Source organism: Pseudonaja textilis, chromosome 3 (genome assembly GCF_049901715.1).
Source record: "Pseudonaja textilis isolate UNSWEBS1 chromosome 3, rPseTex1.2, whole genome shotgun sequence".
NCBI lineage: Eukaryota > Metazoa > Chordata > Lepidosauria > Squamata > Elapidae > Pseudonaja > Pseudonaja textilis.
The window spans coordinates 50,780,073-50,807,720 of NC_141992.1; the positions used below are offsets into that span (position 1 = coordinate 50,780,073).

Here is a 27,648-nt window from a genome sequence, read left to right on the forward strand (position 1 = left end):
TCCTATTATTCAGTTCAAACAGAGTCTGGGGAAATTCTCTAACTATCAAAGATCTCTTTAGAAGAAAGGTAAAAAGATAAAGGAGTCCCTGTGGATTTTACTTCGCTAGTCATTGCTGACCATAGGGAGACGGTGGTCATTTTTGTTTCAAGATCATTGAGACAGCACTGTCCAAAGATATTTCCAGTCATGTGTCTTGCATGACATCATGGAGTGGTGTAACCTTCCCACCAAAGTGCTACCTATTTATCTACTCGCATTTGGATGCTTTCGAACTGCTACGTTGGCAAGAGCTGGGGCAAGGATGGAACTCACCCAATCACTGGTCTCTTTCCAGCCAACAAACCAAGTCTTTTAACTGCTGAGCCACTACGCCGCCCTTTTCTTCTCCTTTTGAAGAAAAGCGGGATATAAACGTTACTGTTACAACTCTGTAAGTTTGAAAATAGTGCAGCACCTGACAGATACAGTTAGGCGTATTTTTCCAGAAGACACCAGGATCTGAGGAGCTTTCAAAGGATGAGAAAATATGTTGTGTTGTTCTCTTGGTATGAAAAAGATGCAAATGAAATTGGGTCATATACATATTCTCTAGTTGTGTGTGTGAATCTGTGAATTCTTGAAGTTGGTATCTGTGTAATTTACAGTGCACAAGTATTGTATTTATATGTATCTGAATTATGTATGCAGTTGAAAAATGTATTATCTCTTTATTCAGGAATATATAAACTGTTCTTCATCCAGTCAAATTTATAATATTTTATACCAACTTCAAGAATTATCCATCAGCCAGGAATGCTAATTTTCCATCTACTCTGTTTTAAATTCAAAATATCCTGTGTTGACTTCCAAATATTTCCTTTGAGTACAAAACAAGCTGTTTTAAAAAAAGCATTTTTTAAAACAAGCATTTCCAACTCAGAAAGCATTTCCAACTCAGAACAAAGTGCAAACTCTGCTTAGAGCTGTGTTGAATTCAAACATTTCAAAACTCATTTCAGTGGTAGTTTCAAATGCCAATCAAAAATTACAACCTGAAACATTTTGAATTCAAAATATATTTGCTCTTTACTGCCAGCCAGCAACAGGGTGCCGGGATGAAAATGGTTGCATGAGTTTATTCTGCCTGGTGAAGATTTTAGTTTCCAAAAGAGAAACTATGGGAACAAGTCCACATAGATATACTGCAGTCGTCAAGGCCAACTGCCACAGATACATATCATCATAGCCAAATGTCTGATCCAAGGCTGGAACAGATGAGGCATCTAAAGCAGGTAAAAGGCACTCCATGCTGTTAAGGTCAGCTTATCTCCTAGCGACAAACTGAGATTTAGGATTCAGCTGTGAAACTTCAGAGGAAACACAATTCAATGGGGAGCAGATTCCAATTTCTTGCACTTAAAAAAGGACTCACTTAACGCACTGAATCGACCGACATAACCCAGATCTGAAGTTTACCGGTAACCCAAGAATTCCTTCCAGGTCATTAGGAAAAACCCCTTCTCTTCTTCTCTTAGGATATATTGTTTTCCGGCCCCTCCGCACCCCGCACCCCGGCAAAATCCTTGAAAAAAATGTCCTTGTTCCATTGTTCAATCCATGGAAACAGGACCTCCTTTGGCAAAGCAGACAGCTACAGTACAATCTGTACTGCAACAGGAGTTGCCCGAAAGAATCTAAGTAAGAAGCAGTTGTGCGTTGAACAACTAAGAGGTCTGTAGGGGGCCCGCATAAGCGCACCAACGTGCCTACCGTCCCTATCCTATTCTTTCTTTTATTTTATTTTTCTTATATGTATCCATGTATTCATAACTATGTTTTTACTTATACCTATTATTTTGTAAGCAATTGACAAAAGTAAATACATCAAATTAAAATAAATAAAACTGCAGCTCCCACCGTCCCCCAGCCGCGGTTGCAGAGCCTCTGCTGGCTGGCTCGATCGGCAGGGGTCGCGTCTGGAGGGCATATCAGGTTGGGGGAGGGGGGAAGACTAGAAGGGGCGTCCCAGGCGACCCGAGAAAGGAACGTGGAGGGAGGGGAAAACCCCTTTTGCGTAGGAAAGCACCCTCCTTCGGGGGAGGTCCCTAGAAGCCATCGTTCGCACCCCGGCTCCAGAGTAGGAAACATCGCCCCCCACCCCACAGGCTCCAGGCAAGCGGCACGGGCCCGGAGCAGGCGCGTTCCGTCCGGACCCTTTTCCTCTGTGGGCGCCTAGCTTCGGCTTGGACAGCCACCTCACGGAGGCCGCCGTCCCTGTCCCACAGAAGTGCCCCTTGCGCTTTATCCAGCCGAGCTTCCCTTCCACACACACACACACATACACACGCGCCCGCGCGCGCGCAACCCCGCAGTTGACGCGCCGTCCTTCAGCCACACCAAGGAGGTCCGGCGTGAAAAACTGACTCCTCAGCCAACCCCCAGCAAGAGGCGTGCTGCTCCTTCCGGGCTCTTCCGCTGCCAGGCTGAACCACCAAGCCCGGAATGCTGCATTACTCGGCCCACCCATGCCCTGCGGCTTTCACCTTTGCTAGGGGAGGAGGAGGAGGAGGAGGTGGAGGAAGACGCGAAGCCCATTCCTAGCAGGACTCTTCCAGCCAAAGGAAAAGCGGGCGGGCAGGGAATGCGGCAGCAGACCAGCAGCTCCGAGCGGATCGGGCGGCCGGCAGGCTGCAGCGCGGCAAGAGTTAAGCGGAGGGAGACAGTCCGCCAAGGAGAATTCAGAACAGGGGGTCTCTCCGTCTGGGGAGCCGACCGAGGGCGGACCGGGAGAGGCCGGCACTGCTGCTGCTTCGGAGCGCCGAGCGGGGAGAAAGAGCCGCTCGCGGGCAAAGAGCGAGCGAGCCAGAAACTTTCCCCGGATCTTTCCTCGGCGCGATCTGGAGGAGAAGATACCCTGCACCCGTCGGGTGGGTGGGGGTGGGGGGAAGCTGCAGCGATAGCGCGGGGCCGCTTCGAGCAGGGATCCCGCTGGCACCCTTGCAGAGGCGCGAAGCTGGCCAGACGCCTCCGAGGGGAGCGCTAAACTAAGGCAGCTGCCAAAGCTTCAGCCGGAATTGCTCCCTGCTCCTCCCGTGTCTTTCTTACAGTTCGGAATCGAGTCGCCGCAGCGGCTTTGGTTGGGGAAGGAACGGGGGGCTTCTCAGTCGCAGAGAACGGGCCGAGCTTCTCCCGCTGCGGAGAGCCCGAAAGTATCGGAGGGAGGGGCGAGACTCTGTTTCTGAGGGGAAGGGGGCCGTCAGCCCCCCCTCTCCCCCCGTTTGAGCTCCTGACACTTCCCAGCCTCTCTATTTAGCACGCACGCACCCCCATACTTCGCCTTCCTCCCAGATAAAAAACCGGAATCGAAGAAATTCTCCACCCCGGCAGGTCGCTGTTTGTTGCAGGGAGCCCGGTCGGATCCAAGAGGAGAAGAGCTTGCCACAGGTAGCTGGAGTCGGAGGCGCGACGCGAGGCGACTCGCGCGGCCGAGAGCGCTCGAGAGATCCTCTGTGTGTGTGGTTGTGTGTGTCTGTGTGTCCCAAAGGGTGCGGGGTCGGAGCTTGTTGCTGGCAGGCTCCGCTCCTCTGCCCTCCCCCCCCACCCCCCCAGGCTTCCCCCGCAGCCGAGGATGAAAGCTTTCCCCTGCGGCCGAGGAAGGCCGGACGAGCAGGCAGCAGCGGCGCAGGCGGGGACTCGAGCTCTCGGGTGGGCTCTTGCGGGGGAGACCGTGGTGTCGAAGACTGCGCCTGGCAAACCGCGCCAGACGGCGAAGGGGAACAGCAGCAGCAGCAGCAGCAGCAGAAACGGCGTCTGCGGTTGTTGAAAAGATACCGAACAAGTCAAGAACCGAACTGCGCACGGCCGGGACTTTGGCTGGTCCCAAGGAAAGGGGCGGGGTCCCTCCAAAGCTGCAACCCCCAACGGGTTACTTTTAAAGCAATTAACTGGTGCAAATCGGGATTTCCGAACCCGCTTCTCGGCTACAGCGAGGGCGGAGCTTGATGTTGAGGATAAGATGTAAAAGGGGGGGAGCCTCTGCCTTGTTAAAGAAATAAGACTTCTGGTACCCCTGGGTTGTAGAGCGAGAAGCGCCCGATCCTAAATAACCCAGCCGGGCACTCTAGGAAGTTGCAGTTGGACCTGCACATTCTCTCTGGAAAGCCTGATGCTGCTGCCTACAGCTTTGCTCTGCCTGAAAGGGAATGCAGCTGTGCTCCAGCCAGGGCAGAATCTCCTCTGTGCCAGACAGACACCCTCTTACAGCTGGATTTAGAAAAAGGCTGAACTTTGTAGTGGGGCGCACACTCCTTTGGCCCCTGCTGGTGGCCCATCTGGGGAAACCTCTATAAGAATGCTGGCCGGTTGGAGAGAGCTGTCTACCAGGATAATCGCTATACTTGGCTGTCTTCTCTTCTTCTGGCTCTTGTACTGCCATCTCCCCAAGGAAGGTAAGTTCAGAGCTGTTTCATGCAGCGCCTGCCCTGATTCTGTCCTGTGCCTTTGCAGAAATGAGCTTTCCACCAGTTTTCCCTCCAAGGCCTGCACAGAAAGCTTCACTTGGAAGTGCTCAGGATGAGGCTAGGATCTTATCATGGAGCACACTCTCTCCCTCCCCCCTGAGTCAGGCACAGTTTGCCTACCAGAGGATAGGCACCCTTAAAGTATAACTAATGAATCTATACATTGGGGCCTTTTACATTTAAAAATCAAGAGTGAGACCCGAAGATCATATATGGCTATAGATTTTATGGATCTGTTCTCTTTCTTGGGGCCAAATATCATCCCATTCCTCCAGTTTTACAAAGGCACTGTGTATATTTAATAGCAATAGGACTTGACTCTGAGAAGACAGAAGTCGTATTTAGCTCCCACCCCAGGCAAAATGTCAGGGATATGATATTTTACCAAGGCAGCAGAAGTAAAGAAGGATAGAAAATAAAATTCAGCTAATACAAACTAGCTACAATATTAACACTTTGTTTGGCACTATGGCATTAGGACCCCGCTTGGGCAACCATTAAGACCTCATGTTCACCAAATCAAAACAAAAAGCACAGATTCTAAGGTGAGCCAAAGCAACTGAAAAACTGCATGGGTTGCTTTGGCCAATGACATTCCGTTGCATTCAAAGTTGCTTTAGGGAGTTAAGGAGCGACAGTTCAAGTGATCCCAGACCTTTTGCTGGGCCATTTTACAATTTAAATTTCAAAGGAAAATAAATAATTTATTTTCCCACAGGTTTTTTGTATTGGTATTAGGATGAAAAGAATAATGACAGTAGATATTGGGGCTTCCAACTAAATACTGATGGACTCAGCTTATCTGTGACCTGGCAGAAGATCTAAGGAACATACATTTTAGATCTGGAAAGGCTTTGAACTCGAAGGACCAATAAGCAATAAGGGAGAGATGAAAATAACCATTCTAGCTTTGAAAAACCAAAAATAGCTCAATCAGATACACAATCATAAAAAGGGAAAGTTTCAAGGAACATGAAGGGGAAAGCTCCTATGATTGAAGGCTAAGATGAGGCATGCCTAATCTAGACTTGTGGATTTGCATTTTCCCTGAATCAGACTAATTTTCCTGCCATCATGGTTGCAGTAAATTCACAATGCTTTTATTGTTTATAACATTGCAGGCTACCATATTTATATGTATGATGCTGTAGAAATGTAAAAAAGTAGGTTTCTCTTCAGGCTGTTTTGAATCCCTTGACATTTAGACAAACTTTGCAGTTTGAATCTCTTGATGCTTAGGCTCCCACAGAAATAAAGGTTATCCTCACAGACCTTACTTGTGCTTGATCAAGGCTCAGTGTCTATGGAAGGGTGTACTCTGAACAGCCTTGGTTTGTGAGTGATGTGGCCAGGAGTTTGGGAATCTGCAAATTAGAAATCTTAAAAATTAGACCAGGCTTTACTATCATAGCAGACAGGCAGACATGAGTAAAAAAAAAAAATCTGTCTAGCCAAATGGCTTTCTCATTGTTTTGGCTTTGAGAGGTGCCAATTTCTCTTTCTGACTCCTACTTTCTTTCTGTTTCAAATTCAGCATGGCCTGAACCATGGTATTTTTATTTTATTTTTGCCAAAAGACATCTCTGTGCAGTTGAAAATTGTGATGTAAGGTTCCATGACCCCAGGTTCTGCTACCTGTTAAATCATGAATCCCGTTTCCATTGATATTTAGCTTGTAGGGTCAAAGACTTGGCTCAAATAGTGAGAAATGACTGGGGAAACATCTCTGCCTGGTAAGCTGCTATTAATTAATAGCAGCAATTGTTCATGTGATGAACAATAATCTAAGCTGGCATAAGGTAGTTTCTTACATTCCAAGGTAAGGGTCTAATTCTGGTTACTAGTTTGAAATTGTAAGTTTGAAATTATGGTTTTATCAATATCTCTACTTGTTACTACAGTGCAAATATAACTCCCTCCAAGTCAGAGTATGAGATTTAATATGAGATTCAATGTTATAAATTTGAATTCTATTTCACAGTAGGGTAGTCCAGTCTTTTGTAACCTGGCCCTCTGGATGCCCTGAGATGACACTTCCCAGAATTCTTAGCCAACACAATCTGGCTAGAATTCTTGGCCCTTGAAATCTGAACCCATCCAGGAGAGCCAGATTGGGGAAGGGTGAAATAAACAATGGGCTTTGTGATGACCCGGAGTGATAAACGTAACAAAATCCAAAACGTAAATAAATGTCCTTTAATGCCTCCAACTCAGCCCCACTATTCAATAATTCTCAGTTGAAGATAAAAAGTACTCAAAAGTAGTCTTCAAAAGAAAGCAATACAGTCCGAACTTAATGAGCAGATAGAAGTGAAATAAAAAAACCCTAACTAACTGCAATGATGAAATTTCCACAATGGACCAGGATAAGTAATTACCAAATTCAAGGAGATAACAAGGCACAGTCTGTTGGAAGGATGCCAACCAAGATAACTTCAGCCCAAAATAAAACACACTTTGCTCCTGGCAACACTGTGTTGTGATCATCTCTCTTATATACTAGTCTCTCTAGCTGCAACCAATGAGGAGGATCATGGCCGCTTCCTCTCTCATAAGCCAAGTTGTTGCCTTCTCTGTTCCTCCCTGTGTGTCCTAGGATGCATAGGGGATGGGCCTGGTTCTTCCTCTGACTTCCCCAGCCTCCTTCACAACCTCTGGAGCCACACCTCCACTCCCTGTCTCTGTTCTTTCTCTCCCTCAGAGTCCGACTGCCAAAGGGCATGACAAGTTTATTATTAAGCTTAAAGTGTCTAGTTTAAAATACCCCTGTGCATGTATCCCATTAATATGTGGAAAAGGCTTTTTTTTTTTCTCTCTGACAAAGTCTTCATCTCTCAGTCTTTACTCTTTTTTTTCACAACACACTGACATACTTCACCCTAACTTGGTGTCCTCCAGTTGCTCTTGAACAGTAAGATTCATCCACTCCAACTACAAATAGCCAGGATTGGAGGTCACTGAGTTGGAGAAAGCCAGTATAAAGCATTCAGTCCTCTGATTTGGCCTTTGTCTAAGTGACTGGCTGCAGAGAATTTCTAGCACATATGACCTTATGGGGAATGGACCAGATTATCAGAACAAGTTAGGAATGTAATAATAAGCAGCTTTTCTATTTTTTTTATTTCTTATATGTATGTATGAGGGGGCAGAAAGAAGAAAAATCCCATTGGGGAGCAAGCACAAGCCCTGTTGAGCAACTGATCTGTTCCTGGGCTTCCCTCTTTCCTTCTCCCAGCTCTACACTGCATAACAGTCTGGCCAGCCCCAGCAACTGCAGAAGCAATTTTGAGCTGATGTTTACTTCCCCAGAAACCTATAAAGATTGCTGTCAGCATAAATATCCCATTGAGAGCCCAGAAACAGGGGCCTCTTGCAAACAAGGATGCAGGAGATTTGCAAATCCATGTTGATCCATTAATTATATCACAATTTAACAACTGTAGCTAAATATTTATGCAATGATTCAAAGAATGAGAGCTTATCCAATCAAACCATAGTTATGAGTTCAAAGCTAGCCTCGGGCATGCAAGATTCAAGGCAGTGCCAACTTGCTTGCCACCTTGCCAGAACCCTAAATCACTTATAAGTCACAAGGCTGTTTGCTGTATAGCTTCCTTCGCTGGGCAATCTGCAAAGCAGCCAAGGTGCAAATTACTTGCACTTCATTGCTATGGTTTTGTGGCAGGGAAAAGTCAATATTACACTTAAGCTTGTTCAATAACAACATAGCCCCACCACTCTGCAAAGCCAAACGTTTTAAATCTATGGCATTTACTGTCGTGGATATATAGATAATGAATATGTGGATATACTAATGCTGGTTGTTAAGAAAAGCCTAATAATTTGAGCATAGATGCTGTTATTTTTTAAAAATTTAGTAATAGCCTTTTTTTTAAACCAATAGAGATGATGTTTTAACAACAGACAGCCTTATGGCATTCTAAAGAGCACCACACATTTATTATAATACTGCAGCACCTTAATGAGTTACTTTGTTACGGTTTGGCCTCTAGGTTTGCTTAATTAAAAGCTAATTTAGCCATTAAGATTCCACAGAAATTCTCTACCTTGGTTCCAATTGTTTCTCCTCTCCTGCAGGGGGTTCTGATCAACTTTCTCTTAAATTTTAACATTTTATCCAGTTAAATGCAACACCTTTTTGTATCTCACCTGTACTATAACCACTGTGGCAATCATCCCTTGTTTTTATCAATTTGAATAAGTTCAGAGTTTGAAATCTGGCAGATTTTTAAATAAAATCTTAAGTTTGCTTTAATTGCATTAAGAAATGTACATTGACTTCAGATTCAGATTTTTAGTCAAATGTGAAATGTACATAAATTTGTACTATGCAAAAAAAAAAAAAAAAGGCCTGGCACTTTTGTTCTACATAAGAGTCTATGTAGATATTTCATGTTAATGTAATGTAATCATGTATAAATTAAGCCTTTAATATTAAGCAAAAGTAGAAATTATCCTAACACGGAGGAGAAATATTTGAATTAAATCTGTGAAATATATACAGATCCAAACCTCTGTTTGACTGTCAAAATATTTGAAAGGTGTCATGATTGTTCCAGAGCTAATATGATGATACAAAATTCAGCAGGTGAAAGTATTGGAAGCTGTTGATTACCTTGATAATTTGAAAAATGGGAGAGGTATGGTAGATATGGTAGAGGAAGAGATTGATCACTTACCAATAAACAAATCCTAGCAGAGATCAGAAAAATTGCTGAATTCCAAAAATATTATTTGTCAGAAAACATGTCCCTCCCTTCTTCAGCCTTTGCAAAGTAGACCACTGTTGTTACTCCTTTATTAGATTTGTGGGGCGTTCCGAGACCAAAACTGCTAACTACTTTTGAGGACACTTTATGACCCCGCAGGTACAAGACATGAACTGCAGACATGCAAAATTTTAATGTCTGTTCTAAATGAGAAACAAATTATCATTGGAATTATACAAGTTGGGCCCACATGAAGTGTCTAGTCTGTTCCAATGCTCTGGCTTGATTAGATCAGATTCAGCAGAGGAAAGACTTCAGTTTTGTAAGGATGTGCTTTATCTTTTTACTACTATCTTGGGGCATAGACCAACCAGAGCCCAGGAGCATAATATTGGCGAGGCTAAGCAAATTGCAAAATGATCGTTCAGCAGACAGGCAGAGCATGATATCTTCTGGGCTCTGTGAGCCACACATTGGGAGGATGTTTATATACAAGTCAGCATCTGAAAGGCCATAACTATGGATGCTTGTGACTTAGGGGTAACACAGGTTTGGGTATGTGTGTGCCTTCAAGTCACCGAACTCCTGGGGACTACCTGGAAAAGTTCTTGCAGTTTTCTTGGCAAGGTTTTGGAAATGGATTGCTATTGCCTCCTACCTGGGGTTGAGAAAAATGACTGGCCCAAAGTCACCCAGTTGGCTTTGTGCAGTTGGAGTGGAACTCCCAATCGCTAACCCAGTGTCTTAACCACTACACCAAACTGGCTCTGTTTGAGTTTCTGTTGATTAAATCATTGCAAATCAAAAACATGATTGCAAATTATCCATTGATTTGATTTTACTTAAACTTATCTCATGTTTACAAGAACTGTTAATCTGTTAAGTCTGCCTGTTTCAATCTGATGCAGTACTCTTAACAATATTGGACTGTAGCTGCCGTCATTTAAAAAAAATAGCATATGGTAGACGTTGTAGACTAACACGTCTAAAGGATATCAGGTGTGGAAGATGTTCGCTTCATGTGGTTTGGGAGTAGTGCATCTTGGCTGCAAATATCCAGATGATGGCAGAAAAGAGTTACAGCTCAGTGTATCTCTTTGCTGCCTTCTAGAGGTCATTCTGAACATTACAGCCCAAATCTGGTGGTCATCAGTTAAAAATAGTAACGTATTGTACTTTGTTCATTCTTTAGATAGTCAATTAAAGGAATGGAAGCATTTACATTTTTTAATCAATATTTTTCAAATTTTTCCATTGGTTCTCAGTTCTTAATTCTGCATTCATTTTGATTTGCCCTTCATCCCCCTCTGCTTTCTGAATTGTTTCAAAGGGTACATATCTTCTATAACATCTACTTATAGGCAAGAAGTAGTTGGAAAGATATAATTACAAATGCATTTTTCTTTAGATACTGTTCCATGGCCTTTAGTGAACTTGAATTGGGTAGTGTTCCTTGAAGTGTCTGCACAAGCATTGTGGAAAAGGTATTAGGAAAAAAACCCCACTCAACTGAGTGCTTGTACACAGCCCAGAAATAAACTGCTGCATACGTTTTTTTTTAAATAAAAACACTGAGAAGAACAGTTTATACTTTTTGTCTTCAGTATTTTTTAGGAATATTGAAACCAGACCCATGATTTTTGGTATTGACTGGCTGTGGTTCCTTAAGGCTTTGGGATATCAATGTTTTCTCAACCCAGCCTATAGAGACCAAGAACTGAAGATAGAATGACTATTGGCACATCTCCACCACTGAACTAGAATGTTTGCAGCTTTCTTCCAACTTTGGTTTCAACACTATTCTTGTTGAAGAAAGTAGCCAACTGGTTATGTTTTCTTGCTAAGCTTTTGCAGAGTATCTTTCCAGTCTGTGGCACTATACAAATATATCTCAGGCCCTTAGAACATGGGCACATCATGAACAGTGAGGGTTTTATTTTTCATTTCTTGAATGATATGTAAGACACTCACAGCTTTGATCCATGAACTGGGCATTTTATAGCACTTCTTTAAATACTCACAGTGAGCAACGGCTATGTACAGATACAATTTTTTTCAGCATTCCTGTCCCGTCTAAACCATCTGGAGGAAGGGGAATGTCTTCCTATTCCTGGTTCTTGTTGTAAAGATCATTAAAGATCTGGTCATCATAAGTTAAATCGTAATTTGGAAACTTGAAGTTGGCAAGCTGTACCGAGGTCAAAGTGGCTCTTGAAATGGACTATAAAGCCCCAGGAAGTAGCACCACCTGTTTTTGCCCATGATCCAGCTCAGCAGTTACCAGCTGGAAGAAAGAGAATGCGATGAAGAGCAGAATTAAAAATTCTCCAGTCAACACTGCCTGGAGGGTGGCCCTTGCCTGTTGTGCACAGCAAGGGAAATAAATTACACAAGAGAGAAAACGCATGAGTATCATCAGGGTGAAGTTCTTAGCCCCACACTCTGATATCATCCCAAACTAAACATTCCTCTTCCTGTATAGCCCCCAACACATTGCTTTGCCCTTAAAAGATTCCTCTCCCCTGACCCAAATGGCCAGTGTGTCTGACTTCAGACACAAAACTAGAAAGATATAGAGAAAACATTGTATGCTGTCACTATATTTTATTTTATTTATTTATTTCATTTGTCAATCACTTACAAGATAATAGGTATAAGTATAAACATGAGTAAGAATAGAGGTAATAGGTACAAATAAATGGGGACAATAGGACAGGGACAGTAGGCATGATTGTGCACTTATGCACACCCCTTACAGACCTCTTAGGAATGGGGTGAGGTCAATAGTGGATAGTTTGAGGTTAAAGGAGTAGGGGTTAGAGGATGTAACAACAGAGTGAGGTAGTGCATTCCAGGCATTGACCACTCTGTTGCTGAAATCGTACTTTCTGCAATCAAGTTTGGAGCAGTTTACATTGAATTTGTAATCTGTTTTGTGCTCCTGTATTGTTGCAGCTGAAGCTGAAGTAGTCATTGACTGGTAAGACATTGTAGCAGATAATTTTGTGTACTACGCTTAAGTCTAACTATAGGTGGTGTAGTTCAAGGTTGTCCATGCCTAAAATTTCAAACCTGGTGATATAGGGCATTCTGTTACGAGCAGAGGAGTGTAGTACTCTTCTCGTGAAATACTTTTGGACTCACTCAATTGTATCAATGTCCAATATACAGTCCGGATTCCAGACAGATGAGCTATATTCAAGTATTGGTCTAACAAAGGTTTTGTATGCCCTGCAAATTAGTAGATAGCACCCAAATCCAATTCACCCTTCACATATAGCTCTTTAGAATCAGGTTTTTGAAGGCTTTTGCAAGAAGAGCACTAGGGCCTGATGAGCTAAAGCCACTGAGCACAGGCTTCACTGTACAATTACATGCAATTGAGGTTCACCACATATCCATCCCTTCGTTCTCTTTGCAAGGTTGGATTACAGAAATTCCCTCACAAGAATGATGTAGGCAGGCAGCTCAACAGGTTGATGCTGGAGGGCATGGTTCCTTGTTGCATAGGAAAATCCAAGATATGATGAATATATTCCTTTATGATACCAGTAGCACAGCACAGTTGGAGAGTTTCGGGACCTAAGTCATCACAAGCAGGAAAAATAATAAAAAGAAGAGGTAGCACGGTAAATCACATCCAGCAAATGTAGTTCTAATAGAAATGTCTTGGCCTCTCTGATATACTTATTCAGATAACAAATAACTCGTTCTAGGAGAAGAAGCAAGCCAGACATTGAATGTGCATATTACAATTCAAAAAAATATGAAGAGGCTGCCATATATGCCTGTATAAATTGGAGTGATTGCGTATGTTTTCTTTATTCAAATGCCATTGAAGAAGAACTGAAGAAATGAGAAATTGTTGCTACTCACCTAAATAGGGGAAGTAAGGAAACAGATAAGGGGTTGAACCTATTTAAAAGGGCAGGGTATAAATATAGTATGAGCGTATTTCAAATATTTTATATATAGAGCATGCCAAAATATGGCAGGAATTCAGACCAGGTTATCAAAAAAGTTATAGTCCAGAATAGATTATTAGTCAGATTGTGTAACCTTTGTAGGAAGGAATGTTTGTGCTTAAACAGCAATTAATAGCAGGCCATTAGCAATAATATCTACAGTTGTTGAACAAATCCATGTGATTTTTCTTCTTCTTTAATCAAGAAGACGGGTCTAGGGAGTCAATAATATAAGAAGCAATATCTGGCCAACGTGTTGTACAAGCAAGAAACCAATATGGAAAATATGAATATTAACACAAGGAAGCTTTGCCATTGCCCAATTCTACCATAGACTTCCTTTGGTGGGATAAAAGAAAGAAAGAAAAAAACAGTGTCAATATGACTGAAAGTGGTTCTCTAACTGAGGATCTAGTAGTCCATTTCTCATATCACACTGAATTGCAAAAATGTTTGTTTGGTTTTGGTATAACTGTTTGCAAAACATAACTTATGATTTAATTAGTTGCATGAATACAACCCTTTTTTTGTTATTTGGCAAGCTGTGGTTAAACAAACCTTAACTTGGATTTATGAAGGCTGAACCAGAATGTGAGTTGTGCAATGATGGTAAACTAATGTTTCTTTAAAATTCAAACTCTGTGGCTCTAAGACAAGAGGTGAAAAATGCTTCAGTATTTTCTCATATCAAAAGATGATATTATAGCTGGGGTATTAAACTAAGATTGAAATACTTAAATTCTAATATGGCAACTATCATTCTAGACTTTTTTTAATGAGGATAAAATTGGAAGAGGAAGTATCTATGTTGCCTTGGCCTTGTAAAGGAAGACATGATCTTAATATATAAATAAATAAAGCTTGCAACATGGATCATAACACGGTAGTGCAGATTAATGGCTTTGGAATTTCCTCTTGTTTGGCTAGGTTGGAGAGTTTATTAGGTTAGTTAGCCAGCAAGCCAAGCTTGAATGGGCTCACTTTTCTCAGTGTGGGAGCATACAGAACCCCCAGCACCTTAGAAATAATCATATCCTCCCAGCCAATAAAAGAAATACAGCACAGCAATTCTCTTGGTGATATTGCAAGAATTATTTGTAGGCATACCTGGATACCAATGTGTTACATGAGAAGGTGCTGAATTCTACAACCCCTAGGGGGGTTCTGTGAATTTGTATGAACGTACACAATGTCATCCTTTAGCAGAAGTTATATAGAAGATGTTGATACAATTTTGTATAGTCGATTAGTGTACTTGCTCATCATGCCTGCAAAAGTGATTTTGTTGGACTCCCATCTGTAAGATTAGAAAACTTTTACTCAATTGAATTGGTTGCCTGCCATCTTTTTCTGGGGCACCTGTATAAATTAGAGCTGTTGCCACCACAGGGACTCTCTTTAGCTTAGGATCCAGGGTCCAAGCTCCTGACTTCCTTTTCCAGTAAACAGGCTGCATTATTTTCCTGCATCTTTGTGTGTGAAGGGATTAAATCTGTCTTCTATCTCAACAGGAAAGGAGCTCGAGGTAGGGACATGTGAGATCACAGCCCTGGATAGAGATATGAGCCATCCCAAAAGGATGATTGCCCGACAGACAGCACGGTGTGCCTGTCGAAGAGGACAAGTTGCTGGAACAACGAAAGCAAAACCTGCCTGTGTAGATGGTAAGAAAGTAAGGCTGCCTTCACTCTTGTTTAATTGCACCAAAGACCCATCAATCTGGTCCACGAGGACCAGCAATTTGATACAAGTGACTGAGACATATTGCAGGGACCCATGAAGGTCTATGAGAGCAACTTAATAGCATCTGTGATGGCTTTTCCATTCTGGAGACCGCATTTCGAGCTAAAGCTAGGGGCATTCCCAGAAATTAAAAGTTTAGAAAAATATTGAGTTTTGTTAGTGTAACTCAAGGAGAAACAAAACAAAACAAAACTGGGTTTGGGGTTGTTTTGTCATCACGAATCAACACAAGAGATGGGGCATTTGTCTTCTGTGACCTTTTGAAGAGTTGGTACCCAGCCTTTGGATTTGATCAAGGCACTTACTAAAATGGACCCATAAAAACTGTTCCTTTGTCAGTGTTTGGACACGTTTGGAACTAAACGATTGCCCTTAATCTTTTATAACAGTTACTATTTGTCCAACAATAGACAAATTGGTGTTGGCAGAGACAGATTTCTGTTTGTGTTATTAGATCATTCTGTTAAAAAAAGAAATCAGGCAGTGTTTAACGAGATTTAACAACAAAGTCCCAGACTAATGCATGCAAAAATGTACAGATTTTTTTTTTCTGGAATTACATTGCAATTCAAGAAAATCAACTGGCATATTCATTCATGAGATTTTTGCTTGTTGCAGAGCTACTTTACATTCTAGTTGAAAGACCTCTCTTTCCCACTGACGAGACACATCACAACTTCTTTTTGATCAGCCCGTCATTGTAGATAGTTCACTGATGCTTGTTTAGGGGTTGGTGTTCATCTGAAGGGGGACTCTTGACCTTTGAAACACTACCAAGGTGTTCAGAATAGGAGCCTCCAGCCTCATGATATCTGGGGTCGGTGGGCACGGGGAAATCTCTGTGTGTCCCATGTGAGCAAGAATTAGGGTTTCTGTGTATGGACAGCAGTGTATTTGCAAGCACTCCCATAAAGGGTTCCCCCCGCAGATCCCTCTGTTTTATCTGTGGAAATCTTCAACAGGAGTGAGGTCAATCCTCTTGAGTGAGGTCAAAGGCGGCGGCTCTTATTGGTAGTTCTCACAGAGTTCTTCCTATTTTGGGATGCCCAAACAAGATTGTGTGGGTGTGAATGTGGCTTTGTGAAAGAGTATAGATTCTGTGCTATGACTATGACCATAATAGTTGAATGGAGCAGCTGGATTGTGATTTCCAGTAGCTTTTCCATGAGTGGAAGGGCTCCCATTTCTGACAGAAAGGCCGTCTTGGTTTGGTCCCCTTTCCCCTGAGGTCTCCTCCATTTCCCCTCTGACTAATCTGGAGAATTCCCAGGAAACATTTTTTTCAGAGAGCTGCAGAGCACTTTCTCCCTCCTTCCTTCCTAAACAAGCAGAACTCTGCTTCTTCTGAATCAATGTGTTGTGGAGCATTAAAGAAATACATGTGATTGCAGAAAACCCAGCCACTGCCTAACTCAAAAGTCAACAACCTGAGCTGCTAAAGCCACATGTGGCTCTTGACTTACTATCAAGTCTCTTGCAGCTTAATTTCCAAAGCCTTTGGCAACCCTGACTTTGGATCAAAAACATCTACTCTGCCCTCTTTCACTCGTCAGTGATAAAAGAAGCAGTGAAAGAATGAGCCAATCTCACTTAAGTCTGCTTGCTTTGGCTTCATCAGCTATTGGCACACAGACCCTCTCCCCACATTTTCTTTACTCCTGGAGGATGTAGCCCTGGAGAGATCCAAAGTTGCTCACTGCTGGTGGGCAGCCAGTATTACTGACTTGAATATGTGATGGCAAAAAGCTCTTTTCCAGGCCTCGCAGGATGCTTTCCTGAGGTTTTGGGATACAGTCATCTGTTATCTTGTGTTGCTACGTGCTGTGGTTGTGCAACAGTAACATGCTCCCTAGTGTTGCTATGTGGGGTGGTGGCGGGGAGGAAATATACAGGGCCTCTGAGTGGGTGAATATGTATGGTGAACGTAAGGCTATTCTGAGCCCACAGGTGGTAGTTATCTCATATTTGAAGGAGTTGCAGCAGAAAGCACCATAGACGTAATCCCTGTTCTGCAGCTCTGCATTTAACCCTTTACGGTGCTCCTCCACGCTGCTATTTTTCCCATTTCACAGCTTCTGGTTTTTTCTCAGTACAGTTGGCGTCTCTCTTTTGAAATATTTTTCTCAATGGTAAACAAAAAAAACAACAACAACCCACAGCAGAATCCCAAGGGATCTTAGCACGAATCCATTCTGTTCTGGAGAGTGGTGCTTAGAGCCCTGCAGTCTTAACTCTCGGTTTGTTCTAGCTCCATCCTAGGAAATCCCTTCCCAGAAGTGCAGCGGTTGTGTGGGGGCAGGGACCAGAGAGTCTCATTTGGAAGGATGAGAGCTTCCCCAAATTTGAGGTCATCCAGATGTTTTCAGACTACAATTCCTAGACATCTCAGTTTGGCTCAACTGGAGGTTTGCACTGTAAAATAAATGTCAAGGCTTTAGAAAGTCTCATGTTTTATCGATAATTCTGTTAAATGTGTGCCTAATTTTCTTTCCTCTCTTTTCTTTCCCTTTCTCACCTTCAATGTTTCCTTCTTCTTTGACTTCCCTGCTGGTGTCCGGCAGCCCAGATCATTGTTAACAAACAGTGGTGTGGGATGGAGCCCTGTGATGAAGGAGAGCAATGCACTTTATTAATCAACCATTCTGGCTGGAGTTGTACTAGGCAACTGGGACGGATAAAAACAGTCACGGTAAGTAACCTGCCTGACTTCTTTCATCCCACCCAGCAAATAGCCAAAGAAGGGCAGAAAATCGTGTATTGCAGGTAGACGGAAATACGTTATGTGTGCTTTATACAGTGAAGAAACAAATTTGTTTAGAGATGGTATTAATTGTCCCAGATTTGTGCTACAGATTGTCTGGGTTGTCCCAGATATGTGCTACAAAATTTGGGGCGACTACTAGATGACAGCAAAGAGTAAGTGGTTATCCAGGCCCACAACAGGTGTAAGGTCCTACATGTAGTAATACTAGCCATGGACAAATACCAGAAGAATACATTCCCTGACGTACATTGGCACAGAAGTCTAAATCACACCTAAGGCTTGAAGCCAGGAGACAGTGAGTTCTAATCCCACCTTCGGACCGAATGCTGCCCAGGTGACTTTGGGCCAGTCAGTCTCTCACAAACCCACCTTACAGGATTGCTATTGTGGGGAAAATAGAAGGAGGGAGGGGTATGTTCAATGCTTTGAGTTACTTATCAAATAAAAAGGTAGGATAAAAACATCTAATAAATAAATAAATAAATTCCTGCAAGAATCTTCATGTGTGCTACTAGGAACTGGATCTGTATTAAGTGCAGATCTCAGAAATTCCTCAGGCAAATTTCAGAAAGTCTGGCGGGAAAACAGAGATGACTCTTTTGCCCTTTTTATGTAGAAGGAGGGAGAGAGACCAAGGGGAGACCAAGCTTTCTCAGATGTTCCCTGGCCTAGAAATGAATGACCTACTTCTCTGGGAGGGGCACCTATCTTGACTTGGAGTTACTCCTCAGCATAGTTTGAGGTACATTGTGAATAAACAGAGGTTCCATTTCCCCAGGTGTTTAACAATTAAATACATCCCTTCCCCCGCTGAAGCCATTGAAAAAGAATGCTTGGTGGAAATCCAGAAATGGATTATTGTGTAAATAGTTGGCCAATTGGCTGGTAGGGATCACAAAATGCTATCCTCAGAGGCCCCCTTTTTCTTAATTCTCTATGCAGATATTTCTTATTTGTGTCATTATTTGCTCCTATTCCTGGTTAGTGAAGCTAGAAATAAAAGTTGGTTGCTGGCTTTGGTTGATCTTCAAAAAGCTAAGCAAAGTAGGAAACAGGGAATCCTATTGCCAAGAAAACAACTTGGACACGCCCAAATAGATACCAAGGAGAAGGTTTTTGTGCTTGAAGGAGTTTTTTTTCTTCTATAAGTAGTCTTCAGTTAACAGGGGCAAAGGGGATTAGAGTTGCTGTCACTAAGCAACATGATTGTAAAATGAGATGCCACATGACTGAGCCATTTAGCATTGGAAATTCCAGAAGTCCTAGTTGCCATCAGTAAGTGAATCACTCAGGGTCATTAAGTGAGGATGTCATATGGTCGCCATTTGTAGCCTCCTTCCAGCTTCCCCATTGATTTTGCTTGTTGGACGCTGGCAAAGAAGGTCACAAATGACAGCTACATAGCCATGAGACACTGCAACATCGTAATTGTGAGTCAGGGGTCAAGCACCTGGACCATAATTCCATGGCCACAGAAATATGGCAACAGCTGGAACTCCAAAGACTAGCCGTACTTACCATTTGTTCAGCATCTTGGCAAGTCTGAACGGTTGCTGAATCGAATGAGTGGTCATTAAGCAAGGACCATCTGTATTTTAGATGCCCTCTCGGCTATGCCAGTAGATAGCTTTTTAAGAAGTAGGCACATATTCTGTCTGGTCCAATAGATAGAGATGGTTTTAGATTGTGTAGTGCTTCTTCAACATTGTCTTCTGTAAAATCGATATGTATTAGATCATTGTAGTTGTCTGTGGTTCGACTAGGAAATACTGGGCATGATCCAGGCAGGGGCAAACAGAGCGTAGAAACAGGAGGGAGGGAGAGAAGAAGCAACTGAAAGAGAGAGGGAGGAAGGAAGCCATAGGTGGAGAGAAGGGAGGGGAACGAATGGATAGTCCAAGAAGAAAAAGTCACAATTAGACTGTTCCATAGAAGTGAATCAATTATCCATGGGAAGCCCACTGAAGGAGGACTACAGCAACCATCCACCCCCACACAGTGGTTCCCTAACAACCGAGTTTGTAAATGTGTTTTTATCTCCGTGCACTTTTAGATTCAGCCACCCTGTCGGATTTTACAGATGGAGGGGAGGCATTCCTAAAACGAAAGTTGTCTATCTTCCTCAGATTCACAAATTTTAAAAAAAAAACATGCTGATTCTATCTGGGAAATTTCTTAGGAGGTGCATCTTGGTTTTTTTCCTCAACAAGTGTAAGCATCTGGTCAACCTTTTGTAGAATTAGAACTGAGGCAGGGCCAAGCTTGGTTAATACGTGGATGGGGTACTCCCAAGAAATACAAGGGCCATGCGATAGCCTGGGAATATGAAGAGCACTCCAGAAGGCGGCAAGGGATGGCCTTCTCTGTCGCTGCCAAGAAAATTACATGGATGATGTATCCATGAAATCGCCTGGTGTTGTGCTTGGTTTGAAGGCAACTTACCATTGTATCCTATTTAAGTAGCTAGAAGCACTATTGAAATTTAGAGCTGAATGGAAAGTATAATATGGTAAAGCTGCAGAAAACCAAATCCTTAGAAATCTGGGGAATTGGGGTAGTGGCACTCTTATGGTTTTAATACAAACTAAGATTATTATCACTATTCATATCCTGCCAAGGAGATGAAGCTTATATAAGTAGTTTCTACCTCCTTCTGTGAAATATTAAACGGAATGACAGTGAATATCCCATAATCACCTAGCAAGCTTAACATCTGAATGAAGTTCTGGATCTTTGGATTCCTAGTCCAATACTTTCACTACTCTTTATAGCTCATTGTATAGTGATAACAGCATCTTCACACAATTTCATTTATAGTTGTGGCATGTTGTGTAGTGTGGTGTGGTGTGATATGAAGTGTGATGTTACATTACATTATATTATGTTATGTCATGTTGCTTTTACATTATGGTATACCATAAGTGTGACGAAGAAGAAACGTTGGGCTCCTTTCCTTTTCAAGTAAACATTGGGTGGGGCTATATCCAGAATAGCATCATTTGTTCTAGGCCAAGGGTGTCAAACTGGCAGCCTGCAGGCTGGATGCATAACATGCAAGCCATGCCCACCCCAGCTCTGCAGAGGGAAAAACCATCATGAAACATCATTGACGTGGCTAGTTTGACATCCATGTTCTAGGCGCATTGGACTACAAGTTCTATCACCTCTAGCTAGCAGGGTCAGAAACCAAGGACTGGGGAAAATGGGATTTGTAATTCAGTCCTTTTTGGAGAATGCCAGGTTGGCAAAGGCTGTTTTAAAATAAGCCTAAACTGGAATTAGCCATTACAATCAGGATTGAACTAAGGAAGAAGAAAAGGAGAGAAAGGAAGTGCCCATTAGAAGCACTGAAGCTGAATATCTCCCCATCTGATTGCACAGACCAGAAACAGCTGGTAGACTACAGAGTAAGTGAAACTTGCTGCAGTTTACACAAAACAAGCGTGTGGGGAGCTGGAATTCCAGAAATTATCTTCTGAAAGATGTACGAAGTGCTATAGCTGGAGGAGAATCAATAGTGCTTCTTGGGGGGTGGGGGAGTGCTGGCGGCCAATGGGCTCGCACTGCTGACTCATGCATTGCATTGGGCATTTGGGCTGCCAAGACCTGTTGCCAAACAGCTCCTGTGCCTGTAATAGCTGTTTGAAATACATACCACCAGGTACAGATTTTCTCAGTATTGTCATATTCCGTACTCCTGTGCTATTTGTAGAAAGTATTTTGGGGATCTTATTTGACACAGAACTGCCATTGAACATGGAAGCCCCTGCTGAAATGGATTTTCTTCCTCCATATTATATTGTTGCATACAATGGCATGGGTGGGAAAATGCACAACTGAATGGCATTGCTGAATGCTTCAGTGTGTAAGAAACATTTGGGGACCTCCAATGCTATATTTTTTTGCTAAAACTAAATGTGCATAATTGAAATAAAGCATATTTTTGATTTGAAATTGACATGACAACACACCGCCAGTCTGGAACTAAGGAGAAATTTCCTGACCATTAGAACAATTAATTAGTGGAATGGCTTGTTCTGCGTGCTCCAACACTGGAGATTTTTAAAGAAGACATTGGACAGCCATTTGTCTGAAATGGTATAGAGTTTCCTGCTCAAGTGAGGGGTTGGACTATGAGACTTCCAAAGTCCGTTCCAACTCTGTTATTCTGTTATACATTATCACATTATTATATACAGAGTAACTTCTGTTTCTATTCCCCACCTCCTCATTTGTTCCTTTGTGCTACTGCTTAGCTCAGGGGTATCAAACTTGATTTCATTGAGGGCCGCATCAGAGTTGTGTTTGACCTTGGGGGGCCAGGATGGGCATGGCCAGGGTAGGCATAGCCAGCATGACATCACTCATCATGGTGGCCCAAGCTCTCTGCCAGCAAAAATGGGCTCCCGAGCTCTGTTTTTGGTTGCAACGGCCTCCTGCAACTATCTGCTAGTGAAAATGGAACTCGGGAGGGCTGCATGCAGCCCTCACAAGCTCTGTTTTCACTGGAAGAGGCATTGTGGGCCAGTCCTTTGTTGTTTCCAGGGTGCCCTGCAGGCCAGATCTAAGTACCTCACGGGCTGGGGCTGGCCCCTGAGTTTGACATCCCTGTGTTGGAAGAAATATCCATCTGGATTCAGTTCCAAGTGGGAAGAAAGACACTGGAAACATGAAGGCTGCTTCGAAGGATGGTTTTAATAGTGGACAGGACCACATTGAAGTTCGGGGCAAAAAAGGAGCACATGGTAGAGAGAGGGAGAGAGATTTATACCCTCTGTTGGGTTTTGAACTTGCTTCCTGTTCCTGTGGCAAGAAATGTATCCTGATTTTTTGTCAGACTCCCATGGGGCCATGCAGAGGTAACTTTGTAGGTTGTCTTGAGTCCCAAGCTTGGTTAAATCTTGATGTAATCTTCCCAGGTGCCATGTGGTGAGATGGATAGAAGGCTAATCCTATCATGTCCCGAGAACCATGTCTTAATCACATTACCCTGGAGCTGAAGGTCTTTTGTATTGTAGATAAGATGTCTTTTGTCTTTCTGGGACTATTAACAAAGGTGGGGGCCGCTTTCCAAGAACACGTTTCTCCTTTTCTCATCCACAAAGGTATAATATTCTGCCTTTTTAATATTTCCTAGAATATTTCACTCTTCTAGGAGAGGGTGGGTGCTAACATTCTACACCTGACTTAGATGGTAGGTTCCTTGAATTTGGAACTTGTCCAATCTTTGTGAACATATTATTATTGCTGTTAAAATGATTTGAAAAATGTAATTTGTCTGCACATTCCTGGTTTTCAACAGTTGGCTGTAGTTCTGTCCATCATCTGTAGTCACTTCTTTTTGACTTAGTTCTTCAAAAACTCTGCCTCAAAAAATGGTTTAGGAGGAGTGAATCTCTATCCCACACCTGTCATGAAGCCTTAATAGCTTCTCTGCAATCTCTCCATCCCGCAGTAAGCCATCCTAGGTAACCTTATCTAACGACCCGCCTGGCCTCTCAATCCTTCTTAGAGTCTCCCTTGTAGCTGAAAATTTTGTGTTTTGTTTTACTTGTTTTATACCCGACTTAAATTGGCTTTTCCATGGTTTTTCTTTTCTTTAATTGGATAAGGTTTGTTTTTAAGGGAAATGGTATCATCCTTCAGATTTAACTTGACTGTGTTCATCAGTTATGTTGGCATTGTCTTACACTTATTAATCCCTGTCACTTTTTCTATTAGCCATCTTTCCCTTTTGTGAAAATAGTTTGTATTATCACAGTTTTAAACTGCTTCTTGTTGAAACTACCTCTCTGCTTCAACTTAATTTTAGTCCTCTTTATTTTTTTAAGCTTTTTGTCAAATCCAGTTACCTGACCACAGGCGCTTCCATGGGTAACTCTTCTAAGGCATAATTACTTATTCTGTCTAGGAATCTCACCTATACCTTTTGAGTCAGGTTAATATTCCATTTTTATATTTTACTTCATTTTCTTTTGTTTGTTTTATCATTTCATGCCCCCTTTGATTTTTAATCAGAGAAGTTACAGGAATAATATACAAGTATACCTTTTTAAGCTGAACATTTCTATTAATTGAGATTATATGGAACATTTAGGAAACATTGTGAAGCCTTCGATGCCCATATGCTTTACCAATAAAGGAGAATATTTTTAGCCCAAGGTTGAAATGAGGGGTCCTTGCTGCTCTCTGAGCTTGGTTGTTTTCTTGCAGTTGTTTCATTACCCAAACTAGGTAACATCATTAGTATTGATGATAATACCTCGTTTGGGTAATGAAACGTTTGCAAGAAAACAACCAAGCTCAGGGAGCAACAAGGACCCCTCATGAAGAAACATTTCCCAACCAAATCTTTTCAAGATCTTTTGCAATACTAACACAGCAGGGCATCAGGATGAAGAAGACAGCTCTTAGTTTGGCAGGTTTTGAAAAGTAAAGTAGATTTGGACCCAAATAGTACCTGGATGAGAAATAAGCAGGAAATTCGAGGCCTCCAGGCCAGAAACTATCCGGGGGAGGGGAAAAACATGAAATGCAATTGGGTCCTGATATTACCCCATAACATATTTATTTATATGACTTAAAATAGACTCTGGAGGATGGTAAAGGACAGGAAGGCTTGGAGGAACATTGTCTGTGGGGTCCCGATGGGTTGGACATGACTTTGCAACTAACAACAACAACATTTATATGGCCATCCATCCCAAAGCAGTGACTCTTATGCCCAACAAAGGGATGCAAATACATAATGGTAGTATTTATGTTCTAAGACTATTTATTATACAGGTGTCACTTTTTGTCATTATGACAATGCTGTGGGGTAGACTGGAAAATCCAAATAAATCCAAGAAGAAAGCATTGTCAAGTCATCTGCATATTATTGCCAAGATTGTTGTGTGGTTGTGTCTGTGATGTCATCGAGAATTGAGTTCAACTCAGGAGAGATCCGACTTTATCCTTCATAAAAATAGATGCTTTTTTCTAGATCTAGAGCTCTTTAGAAATGTTGCAGTACAATTTTAACGTCCCTTTAAATGGTTGCTATTTTATTCTGTCTGTATACTCATTGTCAAGTTCTGTTTGTTTGCAATTCAAGCCTTGAAATATCCCCAGTATTAGTCTTCAGAAAAATCACACCCTAAATGAGGTTCTGCTGAATTCTTACATAAATCAAATATATAGCATGTAGCTGCCCATCTGTTTGCTTGTTTATAATGCTGCAAGAATTTGGGGGCTCAGTCCTAATAGCATATGGAGTGGGAGGTGCAGTCTGTCCATCCACCCATTTGTTCTGTAGTTTCTCTCTCGAGCTGATTTTTTTTTTAAAAAAATAAACCATTGTTTCTCCATTGGCATCAATTGAACATGGGTTTTTAAATTTTATTTTAATAGAGGGATTGCAGTTGTAAAATAGGAAGGCTGAAATCTCTTTCTGTTTGTGCAAATCTCAAACAGAAGTGAGCCCCTGCATACTTCATAGTAACATAAACAAATGGAAGGGCAGCTGCACATGATGGATTTACTGTGTCATAATGTTTTATCCTGTACACACACACTCTCCAAAATCCGTTTGAAAATCACTCTACTACTTTCTTGTCTCACTGTAGTTCAAATGGCACTTGTCCCATTTGTGCTGGTTCAGCTTATTCCAAGGTTCCCGAGTGCCTAACAAATCTAAGCCTTTCTTTCCAACACCACTGTCACATCCATGCATTGAGACTTCTCTGCATGCAATTTTCTGACTGTATCTGGAAGATAAATCCACTTTGGGTATTGGAGGTGGGGGGATGGGAAATGGGTTGATGGGGAAAAAAGAAAGATTCATCCATATTTATCAAACTCCATCACAGATTTGGCAAATCTGCCTGATCACCCCAGCTATATTTTGCATTATTAAATATTCATACAAGCTAGTTGACAGTGTGGAATTTGTACATTTTTTGCTCCTGAATCATTTATGTACAATCAGTAGAGGCAGGGGCAGCGTTTTTCCTTAATATCTCTTCTCTCCCACTCACTATCACGGTAACCACGCAGTCTTTGGACTCCCATCATTGTTATTAACTGAATTTGTAGAGGAGAACATTTAATAAGGAATGGCTTTGAAAAGTTTTCAAAACAGAACTGTTGAAAGGCTGAAGAACATTTTAGTAAAGGAGAATTTTCTGGTAAACTCTAAAACAAACCTTCCTTCCTTCCTTTCTTCCTTCCCTCCCTCCCTTCTTTTTCATGCAGCTAGTCCTCGACAATTGAGCGCAAAATTTGTTGCTCATTTGTTAAGTGAGTTTTGCCCCATTTTACGACTTTTCTTGCCACCATTGCTAAGTAAATCACTGCAGTTGTTAAATTAGTAACACAGTTAATAAGTGAAGCTGGCTTCTCCATTGACTTTACTTGACAGAAGGTTACAAAAGGGGACCACATGACCCCCGGACTCTCCAGCCATCAAAAATAGGAGTCAGTTGCCAAGTGTCTCAATTTTGATCACATGACCATGCGGAAGCTGGTCACCACATTATAAAAAAGATGTTGAGACTCTAGAAAGAGTACAGAGAAGAGCAACCGGGATGTTTAGGGGATTGGAGACAAAGGCATATGAAGAACGGTTACAGGAACCGGGCATGGTTAGTCTAGTGAAGAGAAGGACCAGGGGAGACATGATAGTAGTCTTCCAATATTTGAGGGGCTGCCACAGGGAGGAAGGGGTCAAGCTATTTTCTAAAGCGCCTGTAGGCCAGACAAGGAATAACGGATAGAAACTGAACAAGGAGAGCTTTAACCTGGAAATAAGGAGAAACTTTCTGTCAGAACAATCAATCAGTGGAACAGCCTGCCCTCGGAAGTTGTAGGAGCATCATCACTTGAGACTTTCAAGAAGAGATTGGACTCCCATCTGTCAGAAATGGTGTAGGGTCTCCTGCTTGGGAAGGGGGTTGGACTATGATCTGCAAGGTCCCTTCCAACTCTGATTATCTGTTTATCTGATCATAAGTATGAAAAATAGTCTCATGTCAGTTTTTTCAGTGAAGCTGTAACTTTGAATGGTCACTAAATGAATTGTTGTAAGTCGAAGACTACCTGTACTTATTTTAAGAACTACCTGCTATAGGGATAGAACTATTATCATTCGCATTGTAGACCTCCCAGTTCATTTGTTCCCCTGTCCCAAAGAGAAGGTAGACAGAAAAGTGTTAAAGGATTATACTTCAAAGCTGTATAATCCATCACTTGACAGGGGAGTGCCTATTTGTGAGCCTTGGACAGAGAACCGCAAGCTATGTAGGTAAAGATGGAATAAGCGTATTCCCATTCTTCACCTTTTCTTTCTGAGTGTAAAGGGAAAACTCCAATTCTTTCATAAACAACTAACATTTTCTCAAATTAACAGATGGGAATCTGAATTCCTCTCCTTTTGTCCATTTTTGAAGTAGGGTTGACAGAGTGGCTACCAAACTTCGGCATCTATTGTGGGGCACTGTACCTATAATTATAAATGAGCCACGGTGGTGCACTGGTTAGGGTGCAGTACTGTAGGCTACTTCTGCTGACTACTGGCTGACTGCAATTTGGCAGTTCAAATCTCACCAGACTCAAGGTTGACTCAGCCTTCCATCCTTCTGAGGTGGGTAAAATGAGGACCCAGATTATTGGGGGCAATATGCTGACTCTGTAAACTGCTTAGAGAGGGCTGTAAAGCACTATAAAGCGGTATATAAGTCTAAGTGCTATTGCTATTACACCATTCCACTTCTGTTTTGCATCTATGCTATATCTCATGGCCAACTAACGCTTTTTTATTCCTGGAGAGAACCTATATTTTCACGCTTTTGCTGCTCTCCCAGGTGTGAAGGGACAGAATCAGGTTCCATTAGATACACTGAAATGGGGACAGGGTGTTTGGGACCTTGGGGGAGATGGGGGCTCAGTGAAAAGTAGGCATATTA

At 42.2% G+C, this 27,648-nt stretch overlaps 1 protein-coding gene across 2 annotated transcripts in view; it reads left to right on the forward strand.

Annotated features, from left to right (window-relative positions):
• Positions 1-2,364: 2,364 nt before the first annotated feature.
• Positions 2,365-27,648, forward strand: part of LOC113447767 (chemokine-like protein TAFA-5) — a 28,031-nt gene continuing 2,747 nt past the window's right edge. Inside the window, exons 1-3 of one of the 2 annotated variants that reach the window (XM_026718144.2) lie at positions 2,447-4,430; positions 14,709-14,861; positions 17,502-17,629. In XM_026718144.2, coding sequence (XP_026573929.1) covers positions 4,334-4,430; positions 14,709-14,861; positions 17,502-17,629 — 378 coding nt within the window. In that variant the 5' untranslated portion in view covers positions 2,447-4,333. Of the gene's footprint in view, positions 4,431-14,708; positions 14,862-17,501; positions 17,630-27,648 lie in introns of both variants that reach the window. The other variant, XM_087929649.1, reaches the window with a different exon arrangement.